This window comes from Neolamprologus brichardi, chromosome 5 (genome assembly GCF_056152115.1).
Source record: "Neolamprologus brichardi isolate AB-2024 chromosome 5, ASM5615211v1, whole genome shotgun sequence".
NCBI classification, from domain to species: Eukaryota; Metazoa; Chordata; class Actinopteri; order Cichliformes; family Cichlidae; genus Neolamprologus; species Neolamprologus brichardi.
In genome coordinates this window covers 799,662-827,329 of record NC_142108.1, presented here as the reverse complement: position 1 = coordinate 827,329, position 27,668 = coordinate 799,662, and the positions used below count along the sequence as shown (strand labels likewise).

Sequence of the window (27,668 nt, the reverse complement as noted above, 5' to 3'; positions counted from 1 at the left end):
CTGTGTTGGGTGATCCCAGGGAGGGGAGGAGCCCACGGAGACACACAGGCTGATAGAAAGCCTCCTGCGGCCCTGAGTAACACAAGACTGTGTGTGAGAGTAGATGCTCCACTGTTACTCTGCTCACAGTAATGTCAATGTCATGAAATATGATAGGGACCATTGTGGCTATTTCTCATGATCCGTCTGAATAATAGTGAGTAGGCAGTGATCATCTCATGCTCTGTGTCTCCTCCAGCAGTAACGGGGGACTACTCCGTCTCCACCTCCTCTGGCATCCTGTGGCTTTGTTGGTTTTCTTTTTAAAAAGTATTTTTATGTCTTTTGTTGAAGTGCATTAGCTATACAAAGAGGCATTAAAAATGCAGCAAGTACATACAAATAAATACGGCAAAACAAAGCGTCTGAACATTGACAGTGTTAGACCAGCTGATATGAATCCCATATCAGCTGGTGGCTAACTAGACTGGCAGCCATTTTTAATGGCTGCTAGTCTAGTTAGCCACCACCATCCCACCTGCTTTGCAACTCAGATGCTGGAATCGAACCCGCACCAATCAACACAGGTGGTAAATGGACTGGTTCTTATACTTTTCTACTCTGAGCACTCAAAGCGCTTTACACAACTGCCTCATTCACCCATTCACACCATGAGTGAACGGGTGATCGGTTATTATGATTAAAGATGATGTGATAAATGTGACAAACAGACAAACAACCTTTTATCACATCTATTCATTCTATTAAACAAGCCCTTTTGTTGTTTAATATTATTTTAGTTTATTGTGCAAAAACAGGTCTGAAAAACGTTTAATTTATCAGCTGTCAAATCCTTCGCTCAACATACTTCCCATATGGAAAAGAAATAGTAAAAACATATATGATTTACTCATGAAAGTGGCCACTTTCTCATTACTTTCATATATTTTTTTTGTAAGTATCCAAAACATACAAGTTTCATTATATAATTTTTCAAGGGATCTTATATGTGTTTTCACTCTTGTATGCTTTTCATACAAGTTTCATACAAGACAGATACAAACTTTATAAGATTTATAAATATCTTTTCCATATGGGTTGGTGAAAATGGAGGAGATATAGGCTAGCTCCACGAGTCACTTATAAGCTGCAATGGTTTCCATTTTTTTGTCACACTTTTTCCTCACCTTTGCGTAGCGTTCATCACGTTTATCTTCAGATCCTTTCTGGATCATTTTTTGTTCATTTTTTTGTCAAATGCCTTTGATTTTTTTTCCTGATAAGAGGTTTGCAGCTTGCACTAGTAACTCCGTTCTTTACTCTCTCTGGATTGTGACACGTTGACACTTGCATTTGTAGACCAGCTGTTTTGAGTTTCTTCACAATCTGATGGATCTTTGGCTGCAGCTGTTTCCAGTGGGGAGTCCAGCTCGCCTGCTCTCTTAGGAACTTTCTACAAAAGAACTGTACTTTACATATCCGCTTCCTGCACTGTGGTCTTTGATCTCTTTTTTAATCTTCTTACTGCTTTTCTGGTTAGTTCTCTACCCTTCATGTTTCATTACAGCTACCATGTTTCTGTTAAGATGTTTTTTAATGTAACTGACACAATAATACATCTTAATAGTATCTTTATAGTTCAAAAATATTAAATTCTTGTGAAGAAATCAATTGTGAAGAAGTCAGTAAAATGCATTTTGATCTCCTGCTATGCTCAAACAATTTTGTTTGAAACCACATATGTGGCCCAGTTTTGGACATTTGAAAGAGATCCTTAAAATAAGTGTGAGATGTTATTTTTAGCAGCGTGGGAAGCCAGATGAGCTGGAGGGAACAGAGAGAAGAAAGGATGCAAGGAAAGGATGATACCTTTCCAGAACAGAATGGTTTATTATAAATTTTGATTTCAAAAGGCTCATTCCCACAAGACGCCCCTGAAAGGCTCCAGTCTGACTGTGGATGAGTGATGTGTGGAGGCTTTACTCATCCAGGGAGCAGACCTGAGTAGAATTGCAGCTGAATACATTTTTGTAGCACAAAAATTACAAGCGGAGTATTTGATTTATCCTCTTTTCTGAGCGTGTGCCTGCTTTTGAAGCTTTTCAAGCATCACAGAGGATAAATGAAGCGCTGCGTGCTGAGTGACAGAACCTGCAGACTGTTTTGTTGAGCCCAGAATGCCACTGACAGAAGAAGTGTCGAAGGATTATTAAAGATGATTCAAACACAGCAGTGAAGATCTCTTTAATTTCCTCGAGTCTCTTGTGGTTTTTTTTCTGTCAAGTGAAATAAACTTTTTTACCACAGAATTCAGTTAAATTGCAGACTGCTGCTCTCACTGTCTGACTTTTGCTTTAATTATGCTTCTTATGTCACACACAAGTATTCACCCTTGACCCAAACGCTCAGCACAGATTAATAGGTCCCTATGAGGGCTCAGTGTTTGCTCAGCTTAAATCATTTTTGCCTTTCCCTTCCCTCACCAAAGAACATAATTTAAATTGCGTGTTAAAAAGACACTGACGCATAGAGAGAGCAGATTTCTCCTGTTTTGGCTTCCCTTCATTGGCTTCCTGTTAAATCCAGAATTGAATTCAAAATCCTGCTCCTCACATACAAGGTCTTAAATAATCAGGCCCCATCTTATCTTAATGACCTTGTAGTACCATATCACCCTATTAGAGCACTTCGCTCTCGCTCTGCAGGCCTACTTGTTGTTCCTAGAGTATTTAAAAGTAGAATGGGAGGCAGAGCCTTCAGTTTTCAGGCCCCTCTTCTGTGGAACCAGCTTCCAGTTTGGATTCAGGAGACAGACACTATCTCTACTTTTAAGATTAGGCTTCAAACTTTCCTTTTTGCTAAAGCATATAGTTAGGGCTGGACCAGGTGACCCTGAATCCTCCCTTAGTTATGCTGCAATAGATGTAGGCTGCCGGTGGATTCCCATGATGCATTGAGTTTTTCCTTTCCAGTCACCTTTCTCGCTCTCTATGTATTAACAAACCTCTCTGTGTTGAATCATATCTGTTATTAATCTCTGTCTCTCTTCCACAGCATGTCTTTTATCCTGTCTTCTTTCTCTCACCCCAACCAATCACAGCAGATGGCCCCGCCCCTCCCTGAGCCTGGTTCTGCTGGAGGTTTCTTCCTGTTAAAAGGGAGTTTTTCCTTCCCACTGTTGCCAAAGTGCTGCTCATAGGGGGTCATATGATTGTTGGGGTTTTCTCTGTATCTTTCTCCGCCTTGAGGCGACTTTTGTTGTGATTTGGCGCTATATAAATAAAATTGAATTGAATTGAATTGACGCTTTATAGGTCAGGTGGTGAGCATAAGATGACAGGCCTCTTTCGCCATTAACGTAATATTATGTTAAGTATATTTCTAGGATTTCACAGAGGAGGAGCACATGGATTCATTATCTACTCAAGTACAGAGTCTAATGCCAAAACAATGCACCAAGCTTGATTCTGGTGTTTTCCATTTCCTGATGTGTTAAATGCTTAAGTACGTAAGTAAGTAAAATTTATTTATATAGCACATTTCACAGATAAAAATCACAAAGTGCTTCACAATAAGATCAGACATACAAGTTAAAATTAATTAAAAGCCTGTTTGTATAAAAATGTCTTCAGCTGCTTTTTAAAGGAGTCAGTAGAGTCTAGACAGCGTAAAGATAACGGCAGAGAGTCCCACAGCCTCGGTGCCTGAAAAGCCCGATCCCCACGTGTTTTAAACCTACGTGGGACCACCAGTAGCCTCTGACCTGAGGTTTCAACAGGTCAGAGATATACTGGGGAGCTTCACCGTGCAGAGCTCTAAAAGTTACAACTAAAATTTGAAAATGAAGCCTAAAATTTACAGGCAACCAATGAAGAGAAGCCAAAACTGGAGTAATGTGTGACCTCTTATTTGTACCAGTTAAAAGTCTCGCCGCTGCATTCTGTACAGACTGAAGGCGATCCAGAGCTGATTTGTTGAGACACGTCAACATCACAGAAGAGATAAAAGCATGAATAATCATCTCAAGTTCTGCCTTTGACACCAGTCTGAGTTTAGAAATGTTTCTTAGATGATAAAAACAGTTCCGGACAAGTTGTTTAGAGTGTTTCTCAAGAAACATCGAACTGTCAAATATAATACCCAAGTTTCTGAGACTCGACTGAAATAAAGGGTCTAAAAAACTGATATGCTGCCGAATTTCTGAGAGCATGTGATCAGGTGCAATAATCAAAGTTTCTGTTTTATCTGCATTTAACTGAAGGAAACTGTCATTTAACCATTGTTTGATTTCTGACAGACAATTATTTAAACAAGACAATTTATACAACTCAGAAGCTTTGAAAGAAGCTTAATAATTTTTGAGAAATGCAGTAATTTTCTACTGATTGCACAAGTCCTGACAGACGCAGTGACGGTGTCAGAAGAGTAAATATAATAACAATTTGATCAATGATATCATAACAACAGAAATTTGTCACCAAAAACCTTTTGATTCAATTCAATTCAGTTTTATTCATTTATTTATTTTATATATAGCAGCAAATCACACACAGTTGCCTTTTAAGGCTCTTTAAAAAGAAATAAGGATTAGCTTTAAAAACATGCTCCAAAGTAGATAAACATATGATTTATTTATTGGAGCTCGGCCATCAAGTCTGTTGATTCTGATTCATTTGTACAAAGATTGAATCAATCTCTTAATTACGAGCACAATATTATCAGGATTAACAGAAGTGATAAAAACAAAACCCAAGTGGGAACAAATTGTTTCTTGAACATTGAGTGAAAGAAGAAAAAACCCTCAGTAATTTAATTAAAGGCTTGCTGTTCCTGCTTGCTAGTTAATTGTGCATTTGCAGAAATGTTTGAAAAAAGGAACTGCTCTGTGTGTTGGCAGTCAGATGGAGAGGTCTGATACCAACCTGGGATTTGGAGAACTGCAAACATTTAACATAATGCCACTCGTACAATCAGTAGAAAATGAGCACATTTTGATGGCTGATTAGAATCTTATTAAACAGAAAATGGAAAATTAAAGTAGTTGTGAGGACAACTTGGGGATATGTAGCCTAGAAGAGAAACTTTGACAGCACGTGTTGATCACACTTGTTGTAAAAGTTCTGGCCCACCAAAAACAAGATCTACGTTTAGCTGATATCCCAATCAAGGTCATCTTCTCAGCCATCTCCACATGAATAGATGGGAACATTGTGTGGTTTCACCGATAAATGGCCTGTATTTGTATAGCGCTTTTCTAGTCCCTATGGACCCCAAAGCGCTTTACACATTCAGTCATCCACCCATCCACACACAGGTGATGGCAGCTACATTGTAGCCACAGCCACCCTGGGGCGCACTGACAGAGGGGAGGCTGCCAGACACTGGCGCCACTGCCCTCTGACCATATAGATAACAAACAGCAATCATTTCTGGCAATGAAAGCTGGCTTTCTAGCTACATTTGAGCAATATTCAGACGAGGCATTCAGAAATATTTAAAGTATTCATGGAGTTCTATATCATGAACTGCTTCACAAAGAAACTATACCATCAATGAAGTTTTATAGCAACATCCTGAAGCATCTGATGGAGCTGCTGTGGTGACACAGCTGCTAGTACACGGTGCATTTTTTGGAGATGGCTCTCTGTTTCATCCTCTCTGTCTCCCCGTCTTGGTGTCAAGTTCGGTGAGTCTCGGTGCTCCTGCAACTTCCTGTTTTATTTTGTCAGGCCTCATCTCATGTGCATTGTGTTCAGTTTTGCTTCCCCTTTCTTGTTATGCCTAATTTGTTCCTGCTGTGTTCCCATGTGTTTGCACTTCCCTAATCACCCCGTAGTGTATATATTATCTCAGTCCCCCCTTGTCCCTTGTTGGTGTCTCCGCTTATCTTCCAGCTTCTTAGTTGTTGCTCAGGTTTTATTGCTTTTTAAAAATTGTATTTATTTAGTTTTTTAAATGAATAAAGTGTTTCCCAGTTTAAGTCCTGTGGATCATTTTGGCTTTCCTTGTTTTGTTTCAGCCTTACTGAATGGCTCGCCTGTTCTCCTGCATCATCGGCATTTGGGTCTCTGCCTCACATGATCTGCAGCTGCAGCTCCTGAAACTATTTAGTTATTTATTTTTTGAAATGTGAAAATATTAAGACGTAAGTTAAACTACATAGTGGCAATGTCAGGAACAGAAACCTCAACACCAACCTTAGTGACATTGGCTTGTGATTATATCCCACTGTCTTTACGTCAACATGATACTAAAGCTTTATGACCAGTAATATTGAATATAATTAACAGAGGTATTGGATATATTTTAGACTTCCGGTTTTGATGAGCATGGGGTAGTCACACTTTCCCTTAGCTCCCGCAACTTTTACTTGAGCGAGCCCACCTAACTTATCTTTTGAGGCAAATATCTTGGTGATTTGGTGGAGCCGTCAGAACATGTGATGCCCTGTCATGTTGCCTAAACCTGCGAAGTCGAATGGCAAAACAACCAAATGCGCGGCTGCTAGCGTTCCTGCGAATGTTAGCAAAGCCGACATAAGAGCACTGCTAGCTGAGCACCGTTTGGCTTTACTGGCGGAGCTAAAAGTCAGCTTTTTTGATGACGTGAATAAAAAGCTGGACGGACTACAGAAGGCATCGGACAACCATGGTGAGCGCCTAGAATCTTTGGAGGAAAGCGCCGAAACGCTCGACCAGCGCCTTGCTAAAGTGGAGGATACCTGTGAGACACTACGGGTCGCTAATGAAAAGCTGAAGGCTAAGCTATCGGACATTGAGTCGAGAAACAGACGCTGCAATGCCCGCCTTATCGGCCTGGAGGAAGGGATTGAGGGTCCACAACCATCTAAGTTTTTCTCACAGTTGTTGCAAGACGTTTTTGGGAGAGACATTTTCCCCTCTCCCCCCGAACTGGATCGTGCACACCGCCAAGGTTCTTCCGAATGCCTTCTCTTCATGGATGTGGAGGCTTTCGATAGAGTAGAATGGGAATATCTATTTGAGGCCTTGCAAAGATTTGGGTTTGGAAGTTGCCCCCTCAGCCCCCTCCTTTTCGTATTAGCTATTGAGCCGTTGACAATAGCTATAAGAAGTAATCGTGCCATTCAAGGCATTTCGCGATATGGCACTGAGCATAAACTAAAAATCTCTCTATGCCGATGATCTCCTGCTGTTTGTGTCCAAGGCTGAGGTAACAATTCCCTACATTCTTGAACTTTTTGATACATTTGGGCTTGTGTCAGACTATAAATTGAATTGAACAAGAGTGAATTACTGCCTCTAAATATGCCTCTTTCCACATTAGCGAACATTACTGTTCCCTTCAAGTTTGCAACGCACAGTTTTGTCTATCTAGGCATAACTGTGACGAAAAACTTCAGCGATCTCTTTAAAGAAATTTTTACTAAGTTACACCTCAGTATGCAACAAGACCTGTCACAATGGTTGCCGCTTCCTCTCTCGTTAGTTGGGAGAGTGAATGTAGTTAAAATGTCTGTATTACCCAGATATCTTTATCTGTTTCAAAGCCTCCCTATATACATTCTGAATGCTTATTTTAAGAAATTGGACTCTGTAATTACATCATACCTTTGGAACAATAAGAAACCACGTTTGCATAAAACACATCTGCAAAAGTCAAAGCAAGACGGAGGCCTGGCTCTACCGAATTTCCGTTATTATTACTGGGCCTCCAATTTACGCTGTCTGACCTACTGGCTGCACTATCAGCACGACTGCAGCGGACCCGTATGGGTAGAAATGGAGAAGCTCTCTTCTGGTTCTTTCTTGCTATCGTCTGTCGTAGGTGCATCTATCCCGTTACCCAAAAGCCTGACAATTGAGAATCCTGTAGTTAATAATATTATCCAGATTTGCTTTCAGTTTAGAAAACATTTTAATCTTCTGAAGATGTGCTTAGGGAGTCCAGTAACTATGTTTTTTCCCCTTCAATGTCTGATGCCACATTTCAGGGCTGGCAGAGGCGAGGGCTGAGATCTTTAAAAGATCGTTTGCCTCATTTGAACAGCTGACTAATAAATACAACTCACCCCCCTCTCATTTTTTTAGGTATCTACAAATACAACACTTTCTTTCAGGCTCTATCCCAGGGTTCCCAAATAAACCCTCTAATGATGTAATGGATGACATTATGTGTTTTAACTCAGCTAAGAAAAAGGCCATATCATCAATACTTGTTCTGATTTTGCGCCTGGGTTCTTCTTCTATGTCTGCAATTAAGCGATCCTGAGAAGAGGATCTCAGAATCTGTATTGCTGAAGCAGACTGGGGCGATGTTTTAAGTAATATTCACTCGTCCTCCATGTGTGCAAGACATTGCCTTCTGCAGTTTAAAATAGTGCACAGGGTTCATCTCAGCAAATTGAAATTGGCAAAGATGTATCCCCCGATTGACCCAACGTGCGAAAGATGTAAATTGGCAGAGGCCACCTTGATTCATATGTTTTGGTCCCGTCCCAAAATACAAAAGTTCTGGACGGATGTCTGTGAGGCTTTGTCCAAGACCAAAAATAAAAAAATGTGAACCTGCTCTGTGACGAGAAACGTGTGCCGATCGAAAACTAATATACATCTATCTATCTATCTATACACACACATTAACAAATACATACACACACACACACACACACACACACACACACACATATAAATATATATTTCTATTTGCTTCAGTCAGCTTTACAGCAGTCACAGGACATTTTCTTCAGGAAAATTATTTTCTCTCAAGAGCCCAAATTTAATTATTTCTTGTAGTGTCCTGGAGCCATTTGACTTTTCATGCCGGTTTGTATTTGGTATTCACTTTAAATAGGTTGGGTTTTCCACTGGGACATTTTTATCTCCTTGGATGTACTGAGGCTGACATTTTCTGCGGGTTACTACAGCTCCATTTTAAATGATTAAACCATGTGGAGAACTGAATGATATTACAGACATATACTGTAAGTAGGAACCAATGAGGTTTGTGCCCTGGAATACACACTGAAATGTTCTTTGCTCCTGCAAGGTTGGTTTTAACAGTTGGTTTTAACAGTGCTACATAATGGAGCACAGCAAAGAAACAGATGCTCGATTGTATTTGTGAAACAAATAACGACGTCTCTGACATGTATCTGTCAGCGTGAAAGTACTCAGCACATCCCCTCTTCCATGTCACACACAAGCACTTACCATCAAACTCAGCAGGGCCCACTCCTACTATGATGACAGACATTGGCAGAGAGGCTGCCTGTGGAAGGAGCACAGAATGAATACGAGACAGATTACAGTTTCCCCACTCTTTGAAAGACAGTTTTACACAGTAATGCAGCAATATACAGAATGGCATACCAGTGAAAAGCTAGCTTTACCTGATACAGTTTGACTGAAGAACATTATGGAATTAGTACCAGTCTTTGGCTCTGCCTGTTTCTCTTAGGCTACGTTCACACTGCAGGTCTTGATGCTCAATTCCGATTTTTTGATCAAATCCGATTTTTTTGTCTGCTTGTTCACACTACAAATAAAATGCGACAGCAAACGCGCTCTAGTGTGAACGCTCAAAGCGGCCGCATGCGCAAAAGAAGACGTCACACACAACGCGCTCTGTTTAGACCCAGAGCAACAGTATTGTTTGACTGATGACCTTAATATAAAGACTTCGGACTTTACGTTTCCCAATTTTTGCTTTAAGTTATTTTGTTATTTACATAATAATGTAAATAACCTAATAATGATCCTTATTGCTGTTTTAGAGGAGCGGTGCTTCAAAGGATAGTTGCAGATTTCTGTCAGAATCTGCAGATTATACAGTACAAATAAAATGTTCACGTTGTCTTCCCAACAGTTTCACTGACATCTACACGGAATGGCCAGGAAGCGTTCGCGATGTCTTCTCCAGCGCTGATAATTGGCGTCTGTCTTGTGTCAGTGACGTAAAAGACGGATTTAATGCGACCTGACCGTTCAAACAGCAGTCGCTTTCTAAAACATCGGATATGTATCGGATTCAGTACCACATAGGAAAGTGACCCAGATCGGATTTGAAAATATCGGATTTGTGCCGTTCACACTGTCATACCATGATCGGATATGAGTCACAGAGGGTCACAAAAGTTGGATTTGATGCGCTTTTGCATGCATTGTGAACGTAGCCTTACTTCTGCAGTAGCATCTAATTTAAGTCCAATACAAACACATTTCGTCGATCAGACACTTGGTAGTTAACCACAGTATCTGTAAATCAAAATATTTTCCATCCATCCATCTGTTCTCTTCCATTAAGGTCACAGAAAGCCAGTCTGCCCGGGGTAACACAGAGAATACTTACATTCCATATTTCCATTATTATTCGTTTTAATATTGATCAGTACAACTTTGAGATTCTCTACATTGCATGCTAGTCATGGCAATGGTTAAACTAACTACCTAGTTGATCCCTAATAATTTAGACACATACACATACCAATAAAAAACTGTGTGATCAGTTAGAGGAAGTGGCTGACATCTAGAAGTCCTACCAGTGGTTGGACAAAGTTGGATTGAAAGACAGCACAGAGGCACTGATCATAGCAGCACAGGAACAAGCTCTGAGCACAAGGTCCATAGAGGCTGGGGTCTATCACACCAGGTAAGACCCCAGGTGCAGGCTGTGTAAAGATGCCTCTGAGACAATCCAGCACATAACAGCAAAAACATCAGTGCCGAGCATAGCCTGGAAGTTTGAAGTGATAATGGGATATGTGCCCCAGGATGGTTGGGAATGACCGAATAAGATCCCGTGGGACTTCCAAATACAGACGGACAAACTAGTAATGGCCAACCAACCGGAAAGAGAAGTGGTGGACAAGCAGAGGAAGACAGGTGTAGTAATAGATCTATCTATACCAAATGATAGCAAAATGAGGAAGAAGGAACACGAGAAACTCGAGAAATACCAAGGGCTGAGAGAGGAGCTCAAGAAGATATGGAGGGTGAAGGCAAAAGTGGTGCTTGTGGTAAACAGAGCACGTGAGGCAGTGACCTGGACAAGTGGCTCCAGCAAATCTCAGGAATGACATCCGAGATCTCTGTCCAGAAGAGCGCAGTCCAGGGAACAGCAAAGATACTGAACCCTGAAGCTCCCAGGCCTCTGGTACTCCACAGGTACTCCTCCAAGTGTGGGTTGAGGCAAGCCTGACTTTGTTTATGTCAGCGCTTACAGCTGTGACTGGTGAGTCTACATGAGGTAATCAACTTCTGACTTTTTCCTCCTCTTCTCACCTCCCCCATATTATTTTATTTCTGTTCATATTTGAGCCACAATTGAGCCGGGGCGATCGTGGCTCAAGAGTTGGGAGTTTGCCTTGTAATTGGAAGGTTGCCGGTTTGAGCCCCGGCTTGGACAGGCTCGGTCGTTGTGTCCTTGGGTGAGACACTTTACCTGTTGCCTACTGGTGGTGGAGGGCCCGGTGGCGCCAGTGTCCGGCAGCCTTGCCTCTGTCAGGGTGGCTGTGGCTACAATGTAGCTGCCATCACCAGTGTGTGAATGAGTGGATGACTGGTTGTGTGAAGCGCTTTGGGGTCCTTAGGGACTAGAAAAGCGCTATACAAATATAGGCCAGGCCATATTTTAAATCTAAAGGACTTCTGAAAAAGCAGGCACTTTGAGGCACTTTCTTACTAACAAACACTTTTCAGACTTGATAGCTGCGTTCATCACAGTATATGCTATTATACAAGACTTTACACATCATATCATCTGTCTTGGGTTGATGTGGATCCCACTGATGTGCTGCCTCTACATTCAATTAAATGTTCTGTGTGTAGTGTGCTATGTATACTCACATTGACAACTGCCTCTTTAGTCTGAGCCATGTCTGAGATGACGCCGTCTGTGATCATCAGCAGCACAAAGTACTGTGAGCCATCAGTCACTTCTGCAGCACTCCTTACAGCATAAAACACACAAACATGCAAATGTTAGGCCCCGAACATGTTCCATGCACACATGCCTGAGCAAAACTGTTGCTTTGGTTAAAATAACCAACAGATAATATTGTTTTATGTGCATGGGATATGTACATGTTCAACTATGGCTGATCACCAATAGAGGCTTTGAAGGAAATGCAAACATCAGATGTAACTTTCTCTGGTTTTTTGCTCTCAGTTGCAAAGTACCTGCTCAGAAGTGTGATATTTCAGGTGACTGAAGTGTGTGAGATCAAACTTTGAAAGTTCCTGCATTTGTGCACATATGTCTAACATGTTTTGGGTCTTATGATTTATTTGTGTACATAGATATGCACTTTGGTATGTTATCATACATCACTGATGTGGTGGTATTAAGTACTGCAGGTGTGCTGTGTTCAATATCTGTGTGAAAAAGGGATCTAAGCATGAAACAGCAGTATCCAACCAAGTTCTTTTAATCAAACGAGTGAAACTGCAGTCGATCGGAAAATTGCTGAAGTGACTTAAATAAATATAGACATTAGTCTGATATACTCTGCATGTCCATCCATAAATCGATTAATCCACTAATTCGTCCTTCCATCTGTCCATTCAGTCACTAGCTGTTCCCTGCCCTTTTAAACTACGGAGTTATAGAGAGCAAGGCAAATGTTTCTTCAAAAGCAGTTTATATAACTTTATTAAACCCTTTGATATATACCACTCAGCTGAATAAAATAAAACAACCCTCATGTTTAGCGTATCATTCATTGCCTGCAATAATAACACTGTTGTTGTAATAAGAGCAGCTGTGTGTGACTATAAGTAGTTACGTACATATGGATTACACCATTAATGTTCCTCCTCTGCTCTCTGTCTTCATCACTATTCTTAACCTCCCACATAGATAACAATGAAGAAGTAGTGGGTGAAGAGGTGATGGAAGATGAGGACACAGAGGAGGAGCAGCATGAGCAAGCACTAGAAAGGGAGGAAAAAGAGCAGTAAATAATAGATAGCAAAAAGAAATGGAAACAGATGGGAGAGTGAGGAAGACAAAGAACAAATAGAGAAGACAGAAGTAAAAAAATGCATCAAAGAAAAAGTGCAAATGAAACGTGTGAGTACAGGAAGTGAGATTAAAAGAGAGAATGCATTTTCTGTTCTTTTTCTAAACGGTTGGCAGTTTTGAATCTCACAGCTTAACAGTACTGCTATACTCATTTGATTATGCAACCACAATCACACTTAACTGGGACAGGATATGATTGCTTTATATGAGGACTAAAAATACAATAGTGGGCAATAAACAACCACAATCCATTAAAAACATAACACGAGCTGTAGTTGTGCTGTAGAAAAGTTTTAAAATCCAATTTGCTCCTGAATGAGCTGGTAGACTAGGATGCAGGATTAAGGGGAAGGATAATGTGGATACGCAGCTGTTCAGAGGATGTTGAAAACCAATAAAAATCACTTAGTGTCTGACACATAGGCCTTAAATATTTCATGAGAAAACTGCATTAACAGTTAACTGGAAAGACAAAATAAAAATCGTAATTAGGTGCAGTTATTGAAGAAAAGTATGAGGCCACCAACATATTGTATCTACAGAAGCTACTCAGACATGAACATTTACGCCATGAAGCTGCTGATCACAATTTTTACGCAAATACTAATAATACTAATGCCCATCTGCAACACTTTGTGGTTTGCCATTTAGTGGTTGATAAATGCTTCCACTTTCCAATAATGCCGCGTACATGTACAGCTGATCATGGGATGTCTAGGAGGGAACAAATTGCACAATGTGTTGCAGAGTTGTCATCTCATTAAGGTGCCATGCAAGAATTTTGTGAGTTCTTTGGAGCAATCTGTTCTTTCACAAATGTTTGGTGCTTGCATTTATTCCCCCCACACCCCATCCCTGCCCACCCACCTCACCAATCTGAGCCATGGACTGAGTAACTCAGTCACTCAGGTCACTCACATACAGGCTCTATACTCAGACCAAGGCCTTCCAAGCACTTTGCTCTCTGTGCCTTTCTCTTGTTTTGTACATATTCCTCTAGTTTGTATATTTCCTGTTGAATGTATATATCTCTTCTGTTTGTTATTTTTTCCTGATGTCCTGTACATTTGGTGTGAAGAACCCATAATTTTGTTGTTCATGTACAGTGTTGGGGAGTAACGGAATACATGTACCGCCGTTACGTATTTAAAATACAAAATATGAGTAACTGTATTCCGTTACAGTTACCGTTTAAAAAGGTGGTATTTAGAATACAGTTACTTTGTTGAAATAAATGGATTACACGGCGGTACTTCCCTGTTTCATATTGTGGCGGGTCAGGACTGTTTGGGTTTTGTTTGACAGCTACGTTCTGTTGTTCCAGGCGGCAGCGTTACGGTTGCCATGGTTACAGGGTGACGCTCTCTCTCTGCGTGTTTCCTGGGTGAGAGAGGTCTTTTTGTTGTTGTTGTGCTAAGCTAACAGAATGCTACCGGTATAGCTCTAAAGAATGTAGCATCATAGGCAGTGTAGTCCGTGCTGCAGGGAGAATGGACTGCCATACCCGTTATGTGTCTGTGAGCGAGGGAGGGAGAAAAAGGAAAAGTACGAGCTGTCATCGAGCAAAAACGGGAGCTGGAAGCATGTAAATATAATAATAACCACTGCAGCCAAGAAGAGAGCCTGACAAGCCCAGTTGTAAGTAAGCTATTAAGACTCGACTGTACACCGTGTTCGTGTTTTCCTCCAAAAACAATAAGTTCTGTTGGAGCAGCCTTTCAACGCCTCTCTCTGTCTCTCGCTAGCAAAGTTGACCCAGACAACAAAGTAAAGCTAGTTTTCGGCTACGAACCCGACACAGAACCCACTGGATTAGCCAGAGGTCCCTTTACTACGGTTCGGAGCCGCGGACCTTCAGTAACAGTAATAAATCACAGCAATAGTACATTCATGTAGTTGTAAACAGCATGATAATATATTAAGTAATCCAAAGTATTCAGAATACGTTACTGTCATTGAGTAACGTAACGGAATACGTTACAGAATACATTTTGGGGCATGTATTCTGTAATCTGTATTCTGTAATCTGTAATGGAATACATTTTTAAAGTAACCTTCCCAACACTGTTCATGTATAATGGCAATGAAGGGCTATTCTATTCTATTCTACTCTATACCTGTGGTAATGCAACTGAAAACTGCTGAATTTAAGATGATTTGACTTTTGTCCGTATGTGCATGCCAAACACAATTTCCCACTGAAGGAAAAACGTGTAATGTCTGTATATATTTTTTTTAATTGTTAATTGTAATTTTTCTGTTTGCTATCACGTAACTGCCAAAAATGCCAATTAGTGCCATTATTGTTTTAGCTTCTGGTGGGGATTTTTTTTTTACTTTGTTTTATAAATACAGTGTTTACTTACATTTTATCCTTTTTTAAAGTTTTCAGTTTCACTTTCTTACTGTTACGTTTAGCCATCAAAAGGAGAAAAATTTATTTGAGTTTCACAAAATACACACGAATAAATTAAATTAATGTAACTACTGTGTGGAGTTTATTAATGTAGCCAGTTATTAAGATACAATGGCAAACATCCAAAAGAGCAAAACATCTTTCCTCAAATTATATTATCCACTCAGGCACTCCTGATGAAATCGATTCATCACGGCTCACTAAGTCTGACACGTCCCAATACTCCTGGTGTCATCTGTGTCCTAATGCGAGTCCTAATCTGTTTTCACTTATTTCAGTTATCTCTCATGTGGACGTAAAAACCCTCTATAAAGATTCTAAATGTCCATATTGGAAACTCTTCCACTGATAATAAGAAACAACTATTTATTTCTCAAAGAAAAGAGAAAAGCATAATGGGGATCAGGAATGGAAGTGTGCATCGGGATCTAGCAATTATTTTAGTCAAAATACAGACATTTAAACCTGCCAGCATAAAGTTGCTTAGTCTGTGTCTCAGAGACAAACACATGTAACTGCACATACCATGAGTGGATGGGAATGCTTCAAAAGGGGCCTCAGAACTTCAGCTTTTAAGATTTTTTTTGTATAAAAGTGAAGCCGGTGATAAATCGGTACAATGTAACAGTCACAATGGTGTGGTGTCTCTTTAAGACAACCCAAGTCGAGGGTTAATGTTGTCATCAGTATGCGCCACTGCTCTCTCTGTGATTGTGTGGACATGTGCTTGCACGCTAGTGCATGAGGAGGGACGGATTTTATGTTTTACCTCTCCACACACCCTTTTTTTTGCAACGTATGGGTTGTACGAACACTGTGCACTGTTTGTTAAGCTGCAGCCGTTCAACCGGGCTTATATGGTCGACGAAGAGAACGTGTATTAAAGAATACGCTGTGGAATTCCCAAAGCCAGCGTGAGTGTGTATTCTTTCAACTATCCTAAGTGTTTTTCCGCCTCAACCACTAAACACAACCCGACGTTACAACATCCATCAATGAGCCGTAGAAATTACAGCTATAGTTAAATTGGTAAACAAGTTACTTACGTGTTGCACAAATCTTTCACTCTTTAAAAGCAATTTTTAAAAAGTTTATTCATCAAACGATAAACTATACAAAGGGAAATATTTCACCATGAACTCCATTTAAATTTCTAATCCTATAAGACAAAATTTAAAATATAATTTAACTAATAAATTATGGTTCGATTTTAATTACAGTGAATTAGTTCCAGCTGTGCTGTACACTTTAATGACTAAACATTTATATAGAGTTTGAAGTATATTTTAATTTTACTTCAGTAAAAGTTCATTATTATAGAATGTACACACACTGTAGTATTACTACTTGTATATAAGTATAGGATGTAGTTGATAATCAGCATTTGGGTTGTTGTTTATCACAGATCCAAGTACCTGTCAGAAATAGCTCTATAACATTGTTCTTGTCTCTTTATGAAAACTATTAAGATTTGTAAATAAGCTAATATATAAACTTATCAAACTAAAATTAAAAGAACTTTAATTGTAAATAAATATTTGAGCAGTGACAACAGGCAACAGAAAGATGTGTCCTCTCCCTGTGGTCAGCAGGCTGGAGACCAGAGTGAGGGATCTACAATAGGATGAACTACAGTTAATCCACTGAGCAGGCGGAGAAGTCTTAACCACAAAGCATGAAAACTTAGCAAAACTAGCATGCAGCTGATACCTTCGGATTGCCACACAGAGAAGCGTGATCGATCACTCCGTAGAAGACATCTCCACTGCTCTAGAGTCCAGTGGCGGTGTGCTTAACACCACTGCATCTGACACTTCTCATTGCCCGTGGTGATGAAGCTGCTTGGCCGCTCGATTCCATGGAGACACATGAAGTTTAGAGGTCTGTACCGATTGGCTCTGCAGGAAGTCAGCGCCTCAGCATCCACTGACCCCCGCTGTGTGGCCTTCCACTTCATGGCTGAATCATTTCCAATCGTGTCCACTTAGTTATAATACCCCCAACAGTTGACTATGGAGTGTTGATTGTTGGGGTTTTCTCTCTGTTATTGTAGGATCTTTGCCTTACTAAGATATATATACTCATGTAAAGTGCCTCGAGGTGACTGTTGTAACTTGCTATAAATAAAACTTAATTGACTTGAATATGAAGTTATTATGGGCCCTTTGGGTGAGTTTGAATGTAAAAAGTATTCCTGCATGAGAAGCTATTTGTGTCTTACAACGAGAGAATGTGTGTGAGTAAAGCTTTGTCTCTCACCGAGCCACTTGGTTGATGACAGGAGCAAAGTTGGTTGGACCATACAGCTGAACAGTTCGCAGGCTCTGAAAGTAAGCCTCTAGTACACCTTCAATGCCAACACAGTTTGGGTTCTCGGAGTTAAAGTTCTGCAGAGAAGAAAATTCACTTTGTGAGGGAACATTCATACTGACGCCAACATTCAACGATGCTTTGACCTACCGCTAGAAATCCTGCAATACTGAGCTCCACTCTGTGTCTGTAACTTAACTTACCTTTACGTCCTTGTATTTAAATTTTATAGCACTCTAACCCCAAGGGGATAAAGTAGAATATTTTTCTACTGGTTTGACTGGCAATTTCATCTGTATGGTCTCCTCAAAAGCTAATTATCTTTGTTTACATACTGCTGATGTACATAGCTATTATTCACCATACACTATAGCTTGAGAAGCAACCAATAATCAATATATACATACATACACACATATCAGGCACAAATACCTGATATATGACCTGAAAGAATGTCTACATAAGTATTCACAGGCTTTGTTTCCACTGATGATCTATCAGACGATCAGTGGAAGTCATGTTTCTACAACTTGGCTGCAGTTCACCGACTGTTCAATTCAATTCAATTTTATTTATATAGCGCCAAATCACAACAAATGTCGCCTCAAGGCGCTTAAACTGTGCGACTGTTGCTATGACCGCAAAATCTACTTGAGATTTAGGAGCAGCAGCTTGTTCATATCATGCATCCTGAAGACATTATCATGACCAAGTCAAGGAGGGTATAGCATGAAAGCAAAAGTTCATGACTCAGTATATGCAGGTTTATTATATTTACCCTCTCACAGTTAACACTTGTTAGCTCACAAGATTGATAATATGTAGAAACCTTTCAACCTTAGGGTTTGACTGTGTGCCTCTTTGACCATAAACTTCCTGTTTTGTAGTGTGTCTAGCTGCACAATTCGCAGCTAATGTTGCTATGAAACACCAAAGGAAGCTTCACAATAACTGGTATTTTACTGAGTTGGGCCCATGGTAATATAAAAACATCCTAGAACAAACTCCCCTACCTCAAAGTAAACGTAGTGTTTTGATAGCACCAATTTCTGGGACATACCACTAAGTGAGACAAATACTCTTGATGGATTTTGGTTGTTCATTTATTCATAAATTTAACAATGAAAGAAAGAAGCTAATTAAGACACACTAAACTTAATTGTTCAGGTCAGTTGAATCCTTTGAAGGATTTTCTTCCACACACTGTGTATTCAGCTGAAAGATCACTGACGCCACTTTATGCAACTTGGTTTAATTTCTACGTGTTCTTCCAGCCTGAAATGATTCTTTAGAGACCAGAGATGGGTCAGCTTCGATATTAACCACGCTGCTTACATATCTTAAACAAGTCATGTTAAAATAAGCAACATATAAGCTACATTTTAAAGTAAATCATTAAGACAAGCATGCCAGACCTGTGAGAATTGTTTTTATCTTCGTTGGTGAAAAGACAGGATTCAGAAATACCACATAATATCTTATCTTAAGTTGAAGAATGAGACCAAATGACATCTATTATTTCAAACAAATCATAGAGAAAACGTCTCCTCAGTTTTGCTTTTGTTCCTTTGTATTACTTTTACTTTTGTAAATTCTCAGTTCATCACTGTGCACCTCACATTTATTCACATTTTAACCCAGTAAAATTAATTCACCTCTTCCTGATCTCTACTCCTGTCTAAAACAAATTCTCCTTGGTCAGAATATTATTATGATCCCACCTTCACAAACGGACTTACTGACCCTGTGATGAGATTCTATATGAACTGTGTTCTGTTCAAGTTTGGTCTCCAGATTTTCTATTGTGGGAGCTGCTGTGCTTCAACCTTTGCTCGTGCTGCACCTGCACAGTTCCTGTCCTCAGAGGACACGCAAGAGGTATATAAAGTAAGAAAGTTGTTAGTTACTAGGAATAATTCACGAGGTGATTAATGAATACAAGAATATGTTTTGCTTTCCTGCTACACACTGAATTTGTATTATGATTTTATTCTGGTGCATTTTAAGTGTTTGTTTACCAATGCAGGTCCTTGGTGCTCTGTTGTGGCTGAAATTCTCCTTTTATAATATTATTCATATTGACACTGCAGGGAAACTTCCTAAGCCGAGTAGAGTGGAATTATCCAACATGAATACAGACCTCTAAAAAACTGCAATCATTCAGACTGTATGTCGCCTCGTTTTATCCTCATTCAGCATTTGTAGATACTCGAGTGTTAGTGGCACATTATTGAAATGCTGACATTTCCTTTGCAGTGACCTGATGTCGTAGTTACTTACAGCTAATCATCTCTTTCTTTCCAAAGCTCTGAGGCCTTCTGCTATCTGTCCCCAAGGCTATACTTTTTAATTATTTCCACTGAGACTGAAGTTTCTGTTTGATAATATAGTTTTCTTTAAAGGAAGTAAAACTGCTTCTGAAGATTGTGTTAATTAAGCTCTAACATAACTTTTTATTATAGTTTTAACTTTGACTCCACTGCATTTTGTCCGGGACGGTTCATATTATACTTGTTATATTGCAGATTTTAACATAAATCTACTAACATATGATAATTTATTGCTATAGCTAAAGATATCCAGCAGAATAAAAGACATGTAAATGATCTCCGGCTGCAACATTAAATTTATGTACATATTAGTGAGTCAGTGATTATAATCCAATAACATAATGGATCCAACTCAAAGACACAACATTTAACACTGGAAACAGATTAGCTATAAAACTAGTATTAAGTACATTATTATTTTTAAGCCTTTCAACGATAAACAGCTTGTTTCTAGATATGGGATCATGCAGGTGAGAAAACTGGCAGGCTGACAGTGGGTAAAGGACTACTATGAGGTCCATTATAGCTATAGCTCATACTGATAAGAATAAGAAATACTTTATTTATCCCAAGTTGGGTTATTTTTAAATGATTTCTTTTAAATTATTTAATGAAATTTCAATTTATATCTATAAATTAAATTACTTTAATACAGACAATTGTTCTACATCATGGGCACATGGGGCGATCGTGGCTCAAGAGTTGGGAGTTCGCCTTGTAATCGGAAGGTTGCCGGTTCGAGCCCCAGCTTGGACAGTCTCGGTTGTTGTGTCCTTGGGCAAGACACTTCACCCGTTGCCTACTGGTGGTGGTCAGAGGGCCCGGTGGCGCCAGTGTCCGGCAGCCTCGCCTCTGTCAGTGCGCCCCAGGGTGGCTGTGGCTACAATGTAGCTGCCATCACCAGTGTGTGAATGGGAGGATGACTGGATGTGTAAAGCGCTTTGGGGTCCTTAGGGACTAAGTAAAGCGCTATACAAATACAGGCCATTTACCATTTTATCAGAACTCGGTGTTACTTAGTTTGCTATATTTTGGGTTTACTGTAATGCTCTTTCATTTTGACCATTAGCTTGGGCTTGATGGTCTGAGCCCCTGATGCAGTGTCCTTGTGAAAGACACCTGGGTCACTGCTCACAGTTTCAGATTCTCCTCATTGGTTGCACTTTAAATAACCAAATATGGGCATTTAGTCAGTTTAAAAAATGAAAAAAAAAAAATCCCATTGACTTGCTGTTCAGTAACTGACCCAATGATCTGTCCTACATAAGTCGTCTTTTATAAGACCAAATGCTAACACTTTGCAGTTGACGATAGCCCAACATACTTTAGTTGCCTCAGTGTGGCGTGGGTCTGGGATTTGTCACGCTGAGGTGAACTCTAATTGGGAAAGCTGATTGAATGGCTGCTCACGTGGAAATGAGAGAAAGTTTTGCAAAGTGTGCTGACACTCACTCGCACACCTCTGATTTCTGACTGGGAGAGAGCCAAGGGGATCTTGGGACTTGACAAAACTTGACAGTTTCAGGTCAGAAAAAACTCGAGTAAGAATTATTTCCAGTGCACTAATGAAAGACCTGAGGCATATCATTGGGATGTTTACTCCCATATAAAAAGATCTGGTAATAATATGGTTTTCTTAAACCCTCCTACTAATCTTTGCCTGCAGCCTTAGAACAACAAAAAGACTTTTCCGTCTTTGCTTCCTACCCACTGAATTTCTTCTAAACTAGGAGACCACTTTCTGGAATCACAGCACACGTGATTGTTTTTTCCTTTCTCTGCTTTTCACACTGTCAGCATTGCCATCCTGTTGGTGGACAATGCTGAGCTAAGCTGTCCTTCTGTAAAATGTCATTCATTGTAGCTGCTTGTCTGTTTATGCTATTATTTTTCCATCACTCCCAAACCATCAAACACATGAACTTTTCTCTCAGCGTGATTCACTGTGTTTTTTACCCTCCTACCTTTTGTTCCTTCTCTCTGCTTCAGTCATCAGCTTCACAAGACTACTCCACAATGCTTATAACTGGAGAATTATACAAGCCCTCTTTCCATTGACTAAACATGTTGTTCCAGATTATATTGCTGCATGATGTTTCATGCATTGTGAGGAATAATTTGAGCTCACCAGGTACATTATCTTACTCATTTAAATGTTAATTCGAATGCTAATTAGAACCGTTAATCCATGATTATAAATGATGATAAATAACTTCATGAAATGTCCTCTGGATATCTTGAGCTGGCAGCTTGGATCCAGACTTTAGAAAGCGTGCCGATTTGACAGCTCACAAAATCAAACACACTTATGATTACTCTCGACACTGACTATGTGCCCCTCATTTTGTTGAATCACAAGTTTCAGTTTAAACTGCAATTTAGTTTCTTAATCAAAGATATTTTAGTTTGTTATAACTATCACAAAGACATCACATATTTGGTTTTTGAATAATCTTAGCGTCATTGAGAATGATCACCAACTTGCAGTATTAGTGTGAATGGCTGGATTTTCAGTCAAAAGGGAATGGAGTACCACCTCCGGGTTGGGATGACTCACTGCCTCAAGAGAAGTTCAGCTTTCTCTGGCTGTTGTTCATTAGCTAAGGAAAAGTTGAGCATGAGATGGAAAGAAAGTGGCACGGGATCTACAGTAAAGATGATGCTGTATTATAATGTTATGGTAAAAAGACAGCTGAAGCTCTTAATTTACTGGTCAGTCTATGGCCGTGACAAGTAGTGACCATAGATCACTATTATGTTTAGTGACAAAAAGTACAAAATCACAGAAACAAGTGTCAGTAATTAGCTCCCTACAATGTGAGCTTTATAGATAATTGGGTAACCTTCTGGGGGAAACTTGGTCTTGTTAGGAGAGACGGCATCCATCCCACTTTGGATGGAGCAGCTCTTGTTTCTAGAAACCTGCCTAAATTCATTAAAGCCCCTAAAACTTGACTATCCAGAGTTGGGACCAGGAAGCTGAGTTGCAGTCTTACACGCCTCTCTGCAGCTTAACTCCTCCTGTTATCTCCCAAAACAACATCCCCTTAGAGACTGTGTCAGCTCCCAAACAGACAAAAACAAACTAAAAACCAGCAAAAAATGATTTAAACATAAAAAATCACAAAGAAAGAACAATACAGTATCCACATCTGAACCAAAGAGTAAAACAGTGAAATGTGGATTATTAAATATTAGGTCTCTCTCCTCCAAGTCTCTGTTAGTACATGACTTAATAATTGATCAACAAATTGATTTACTCTGCCTTACAGAAACCTGGTTGCAGCAGGATGATTATGTTAGTTTAAATGAATCAACACCCCCGAGTCATTCTAACTACCAGAAATCTCGAAGCACAGGTCGAGGGGGCGGTGTGGCAGCAATTTTTCACACCAGCCTGTCAATCAACCAAAGACCAAGACAGACTTTTAATTCATTTGAAAGCCTGATGCTTAACATTGTCCACCCCAGCTGTGAAACTCAGAAACCAGTCTTACTTGTTATCATCTATCGTCCACCTGGGCCTTACACAGAGTTTCTGTCTGATTTCTCAGACTTTATATCTGATTTAGTTCTGAGCTCAGATAAAATAATTGTTGTGGGTGATTTTAACATCCATGTTGATGCTAAAAATGACAGCCTCAACACGGCATTTAATCTGTTGTTAGACTCAATTGGTTTCTCTCAAAATGTAAAAGAACCCACCCACCACTTTAATCACACTCTAGATCATGTTTTAACATATGGCATAGAAACTGAACATTTAACAGTGTTTCCTGAAAACCCTCTCCTGTCTGATCATTTCCTGATAACATTTACATTTACAATAATTGATTACACAGCAGTGGAGAGTGGACTTTATCAAAGTAGATGTCTTTCTGAAAGCGCTGTAACTAAGTTTAAGAATATAATGCGTACGACTCTGGATACTGTAGCTCCTGTGAAAACTAAGGTCTCTAATCAGAAGTACCTGACCCCGTGGTATAATTCTCAAAAACGTAGCCTAAAGCAGATGACTCGTAATCTGGAGAGGAAATGGCGTGTCACAAATTTAGAGGATCATCATTTAGCCTGGAGAAATAGTTTGTTGCTTTATAAGAAAGCCCTCCACAAAGCCAGAACATCTTACTATTCGTCACTGATTGAAGAAAATAAGAACAACCCCAGGTTTCTTTTCAGCACTGTAGCCAGGCTGACAAAAAGTCAGAGCTCTGTTGAGCCAACCATCCCTTTAACGTTAACTAGTAATGACTTCATGAACTTCTTCACAAATAAAATTTCAACCATTAGAGAAAAAATTTATCATAATTATCTCGCAGATGTAATATTATCTAAAACTGCTCAAAGAAGTCCTGCCATTAATTAATGCTTCAATATCAAATATGATCAACCTTTCTCTAATAATCGGCTATATAGTCTAAGGAGCTCAGAAAACGAAGCGTCTGGACTTCTTTAAGCAGCTTGAAGACGTTTCACGTCTCATCCGAGAAACTTCTTCAGTTCTAAGGTCAAATGGTGGAGAGTCCCAGATTTAAGCCCTATGGGAGTGTCCCCCAAGAGGGACATGGACCCCATATTGATCCTCTACCTAATCACACGAGCCAAGGTGTGAAAACGGCTGTAGGTCACAATCAGCCAAGGTTTTTGGGTGAAGATGGCCTGTATGACCGAGAACCTACACAGACAATCGGCTATGTACCACAGGCCGTCAAGCTGGCTGTATTTAAACCTTTACTCAAAAAGCCATCTCTAGACCCAGCAGTCTTAGCTAATTATAGGCCAATCTCCAACCTTCCTTTCATATCAAAAATCCTTGAAAGAGTAGTTGTCAAACAGCTAACAGATCATCTGCAGAGGAATGGTTTATTTGAAGAGTTTCAGTCAGGTTTCAGAGCTCATCACAGCACAGAAACAGCTTTAGTGAAGGTTACAAATGATCTTCTTATGGCCTCTGACAGTGGACTCATCTCTGTGCTTGTCCTGCTAGACCTTAGTGCAGCGTTCGATACTGTTGACCATAATATCCTGTTAGAGAGATTAGAACAGGGGTCAGCGACCCTGGGCACGTGTGCCACAGCTGGCACGCAACGAGTTAACTGATGCACGACCATAGCGGGACTGGCCATCGGACATACCGGGTATGGGCCGATGGTGATTTTTAGTTTTTATGGGCCGATGGTGTTTGTTTTTTTTATTTTTGTTTTTCTCTTGTGACAGTATAAACAATGAGAGGTGGCGGGTTGGCCAAATGCTGGCCAATGTGTAAAAATAACTCAGTTGTTTGGTGGTGACTATGGCGGAGCTTCCACAGAGGCCAGCAGGTGGATGATGGAAGGGGAGGCAGGAGAGGAGAGCCCCGAGGCAGCCGCCGGTCCGAGTGTCAGGTGACCTGAACTTCAGGTAAGAAGTTATGACCTGCAGTCTATCTGGGTCAGATATAAACCAAGTTTAGGTGGAGTTTATTTTCATTGTGCTGACTTTTTACAGTCAGTTACAATAACTTGTACTGCGTGCTAGCTAGCATGACAGAGTTTCTCTACAGCTGGGTGGGTGCTATGATGTTACTGATAGTGAACTTTATTTTATTCATAAGGTTAGTTGTAGAGTTGCCAACCGTCCCGTAAAAAAACGAATCATCTCGTATTCAGAGAAAATATTACGCGTTTCATATTGAGGTGAAAAGGAACAAAGTTTGTCCCGGACTTCAGCTACAACGGATAAAAAGACACAAAGCTGGAGTTACTCTGTCTTTGCTGCACAGCTGCCTCGTCTCTCATCCTCTCCCCCTCCCTCTCCTGTTTCTACTTCAATCATGAAACTGATCAATGATCAGCTGATCGGCTTTCCTCTCTTGTTTATTTATCGCCCACTTTGCGCCAGAAAGAGGAAACCAGCGGATGTTGCGCTAAACAACAGCAGCAGTTTATGCTTGATCAGCTGTTGTTAGAATTTATTTAATATTAATTTCTAGTATCAGCTGATGTTTGCTGGAGCCACAGCTGTAAAGCTGCTGGTCATGATGTCGGTTTGGATATGTGGTGAGAGGGAAACATGAAGATGAAACCAGGAGATGTCCTTACTGAATCATCAGAGCTGAACAGGTGATGGAGAAACAGGTTTACCTTTTAGGTGACATGAATGAGTTGAAGTTATGAACTGTTTCTGAGAGACAAATAACACCAGGATCCTTTTTTATGTAGCTGACAGCTACGTGTGCAGGGGCGGGTCTAGCAAAGCTTTGCCAGGGGGGCAGGTAGGGCATTAACAGGGAGAGGGGGGCACAAGGAAATACTTTTCTTTCTTATTCTCATTTAAAATGTCTCACTTTTAATAAATAATTATCTGAATCTTACAACCAAAGTTTTTCTCTGATGTAAAATGATTGAATAAATAATGGATACATTATTTATTCAATAATGTCTACGGATACATCCGTAGACTCGAGACAGAATTCACAATGCGTTTTTGGGACTTTCAGGTGTTTGGACCAATGTTTTCTTTTCTAATCAAACCAGAAAACTTTAATGAGCAGCAGGATTTGTTAAGTGGTTGGACACAGAGGACATCGAAATGCAGCTGATTGAACTGAAAAGCTCGACTCTGTGGGGTCAAAGTTTACAGAACTACGAACACAGCTGGAATCCACAGCTGTGCGTGTTCATGGAGCTGCATGTTCACCTGCTGGACATCACTACCTGACAAGTTTAACTGTCTTCAGAACATTGCAGAGGCCTTATTGACAGTATTTGGCTCTAATATCTGTGTGAGCAGATGTTCTCTCACATGAGTCCTCAAGTATCCATCTGAATGCTGGACACTCGGAGACCTGTGCCTCTCCAGAGTTCACATTAACATGTGTGTCTCTGTATTAACAAACATGCCATATTGGCCCAGTTTATTTTTCTTATCATTGTTGTGAAGAAACCATAAATATTTTCTGTTGTACATTTCATTTGCTGTTATGGATAAAAAGTCTTTTTTTTGTTTCAAAATAGCTGATAGCTATTCGCTGATAGCTGCCAACATCTGTGAACAGATATAATTCTATAAAGTTGTTCTGTGTGTAACTGTTCATATAGAGCGTTATTACATTTATTGCTAATGCAATCATACAGCACACTGACTTCTGAGGAAATTTTAGATGAACATGCTGCAGGTATTACAGGTACTGCGCTGCAGTGGTTTGTATCGTATCTGTCTAACAGACTCCAATTTGTTCATGTAATGGAGAGTCTTCTTCACACATTAAAGCTAATCACGGAGTTCCACAGGGTTCAGTGCTAGGACCAATTCTGTTTACATTTGCGCAATATCTCTAAAATGAGAAATATCCTGTCTCAGAGTGATGCTGAAAAACTAGTTCATGCATTTATTACTTCAAGGCTGGACCAGTGTCATTTGTTATTATCAGGATGTCCTAAAAACTCCCTGAAAAGCCTTCAGTTAATCCAAAATGCTGCAGCAAGAGTCCTGACAGGGACTAGAAAGAGAGCAGATTTCTCCCATACTGGCTTATCTTAATTTCTCCTACAATGGGTGACCATAAGGTCTGGGCTCACAGTTAGTAATAGAATGAGTAACTCAGTCACTTGGGAAGGGCTCAGAGTAGAGCTGGTACTCTAATGCATCAA

At 40.0% G+C, this 27,668-nt stretch overlaps 1 protein-coding gene across 1 annotated transcript in view; it reads right to left on the bottom strand.

Moving 5' to 3' along the window:
• Positions 1–27,668, bottom strand: part of LOC102782854 (copine-9-like) — a 213,195-nt gene that overhangs the window by 12,359 nt on the left and 173,168 nt on the right. Inside the window, exons 17-19 of the mRNA XM_087840463.1 lie at positions 17,657–17,784; positions 11,805–11,907; positions 9,171–9,228 (exon numbers count right to left, since the gene is read on the bottom strand). Of these exons, the coding sequence (XP_087696589.1) occupies positions 9,171–9,228; positions 11,805–11,907; positions 17,657–17,784 (289 nt within the window). The remainder of the gene's footprint in view (positions 1–9,170; positions 9,229–11,804; positions 11,908–17,656; positions 17,785–27,668) is intronic.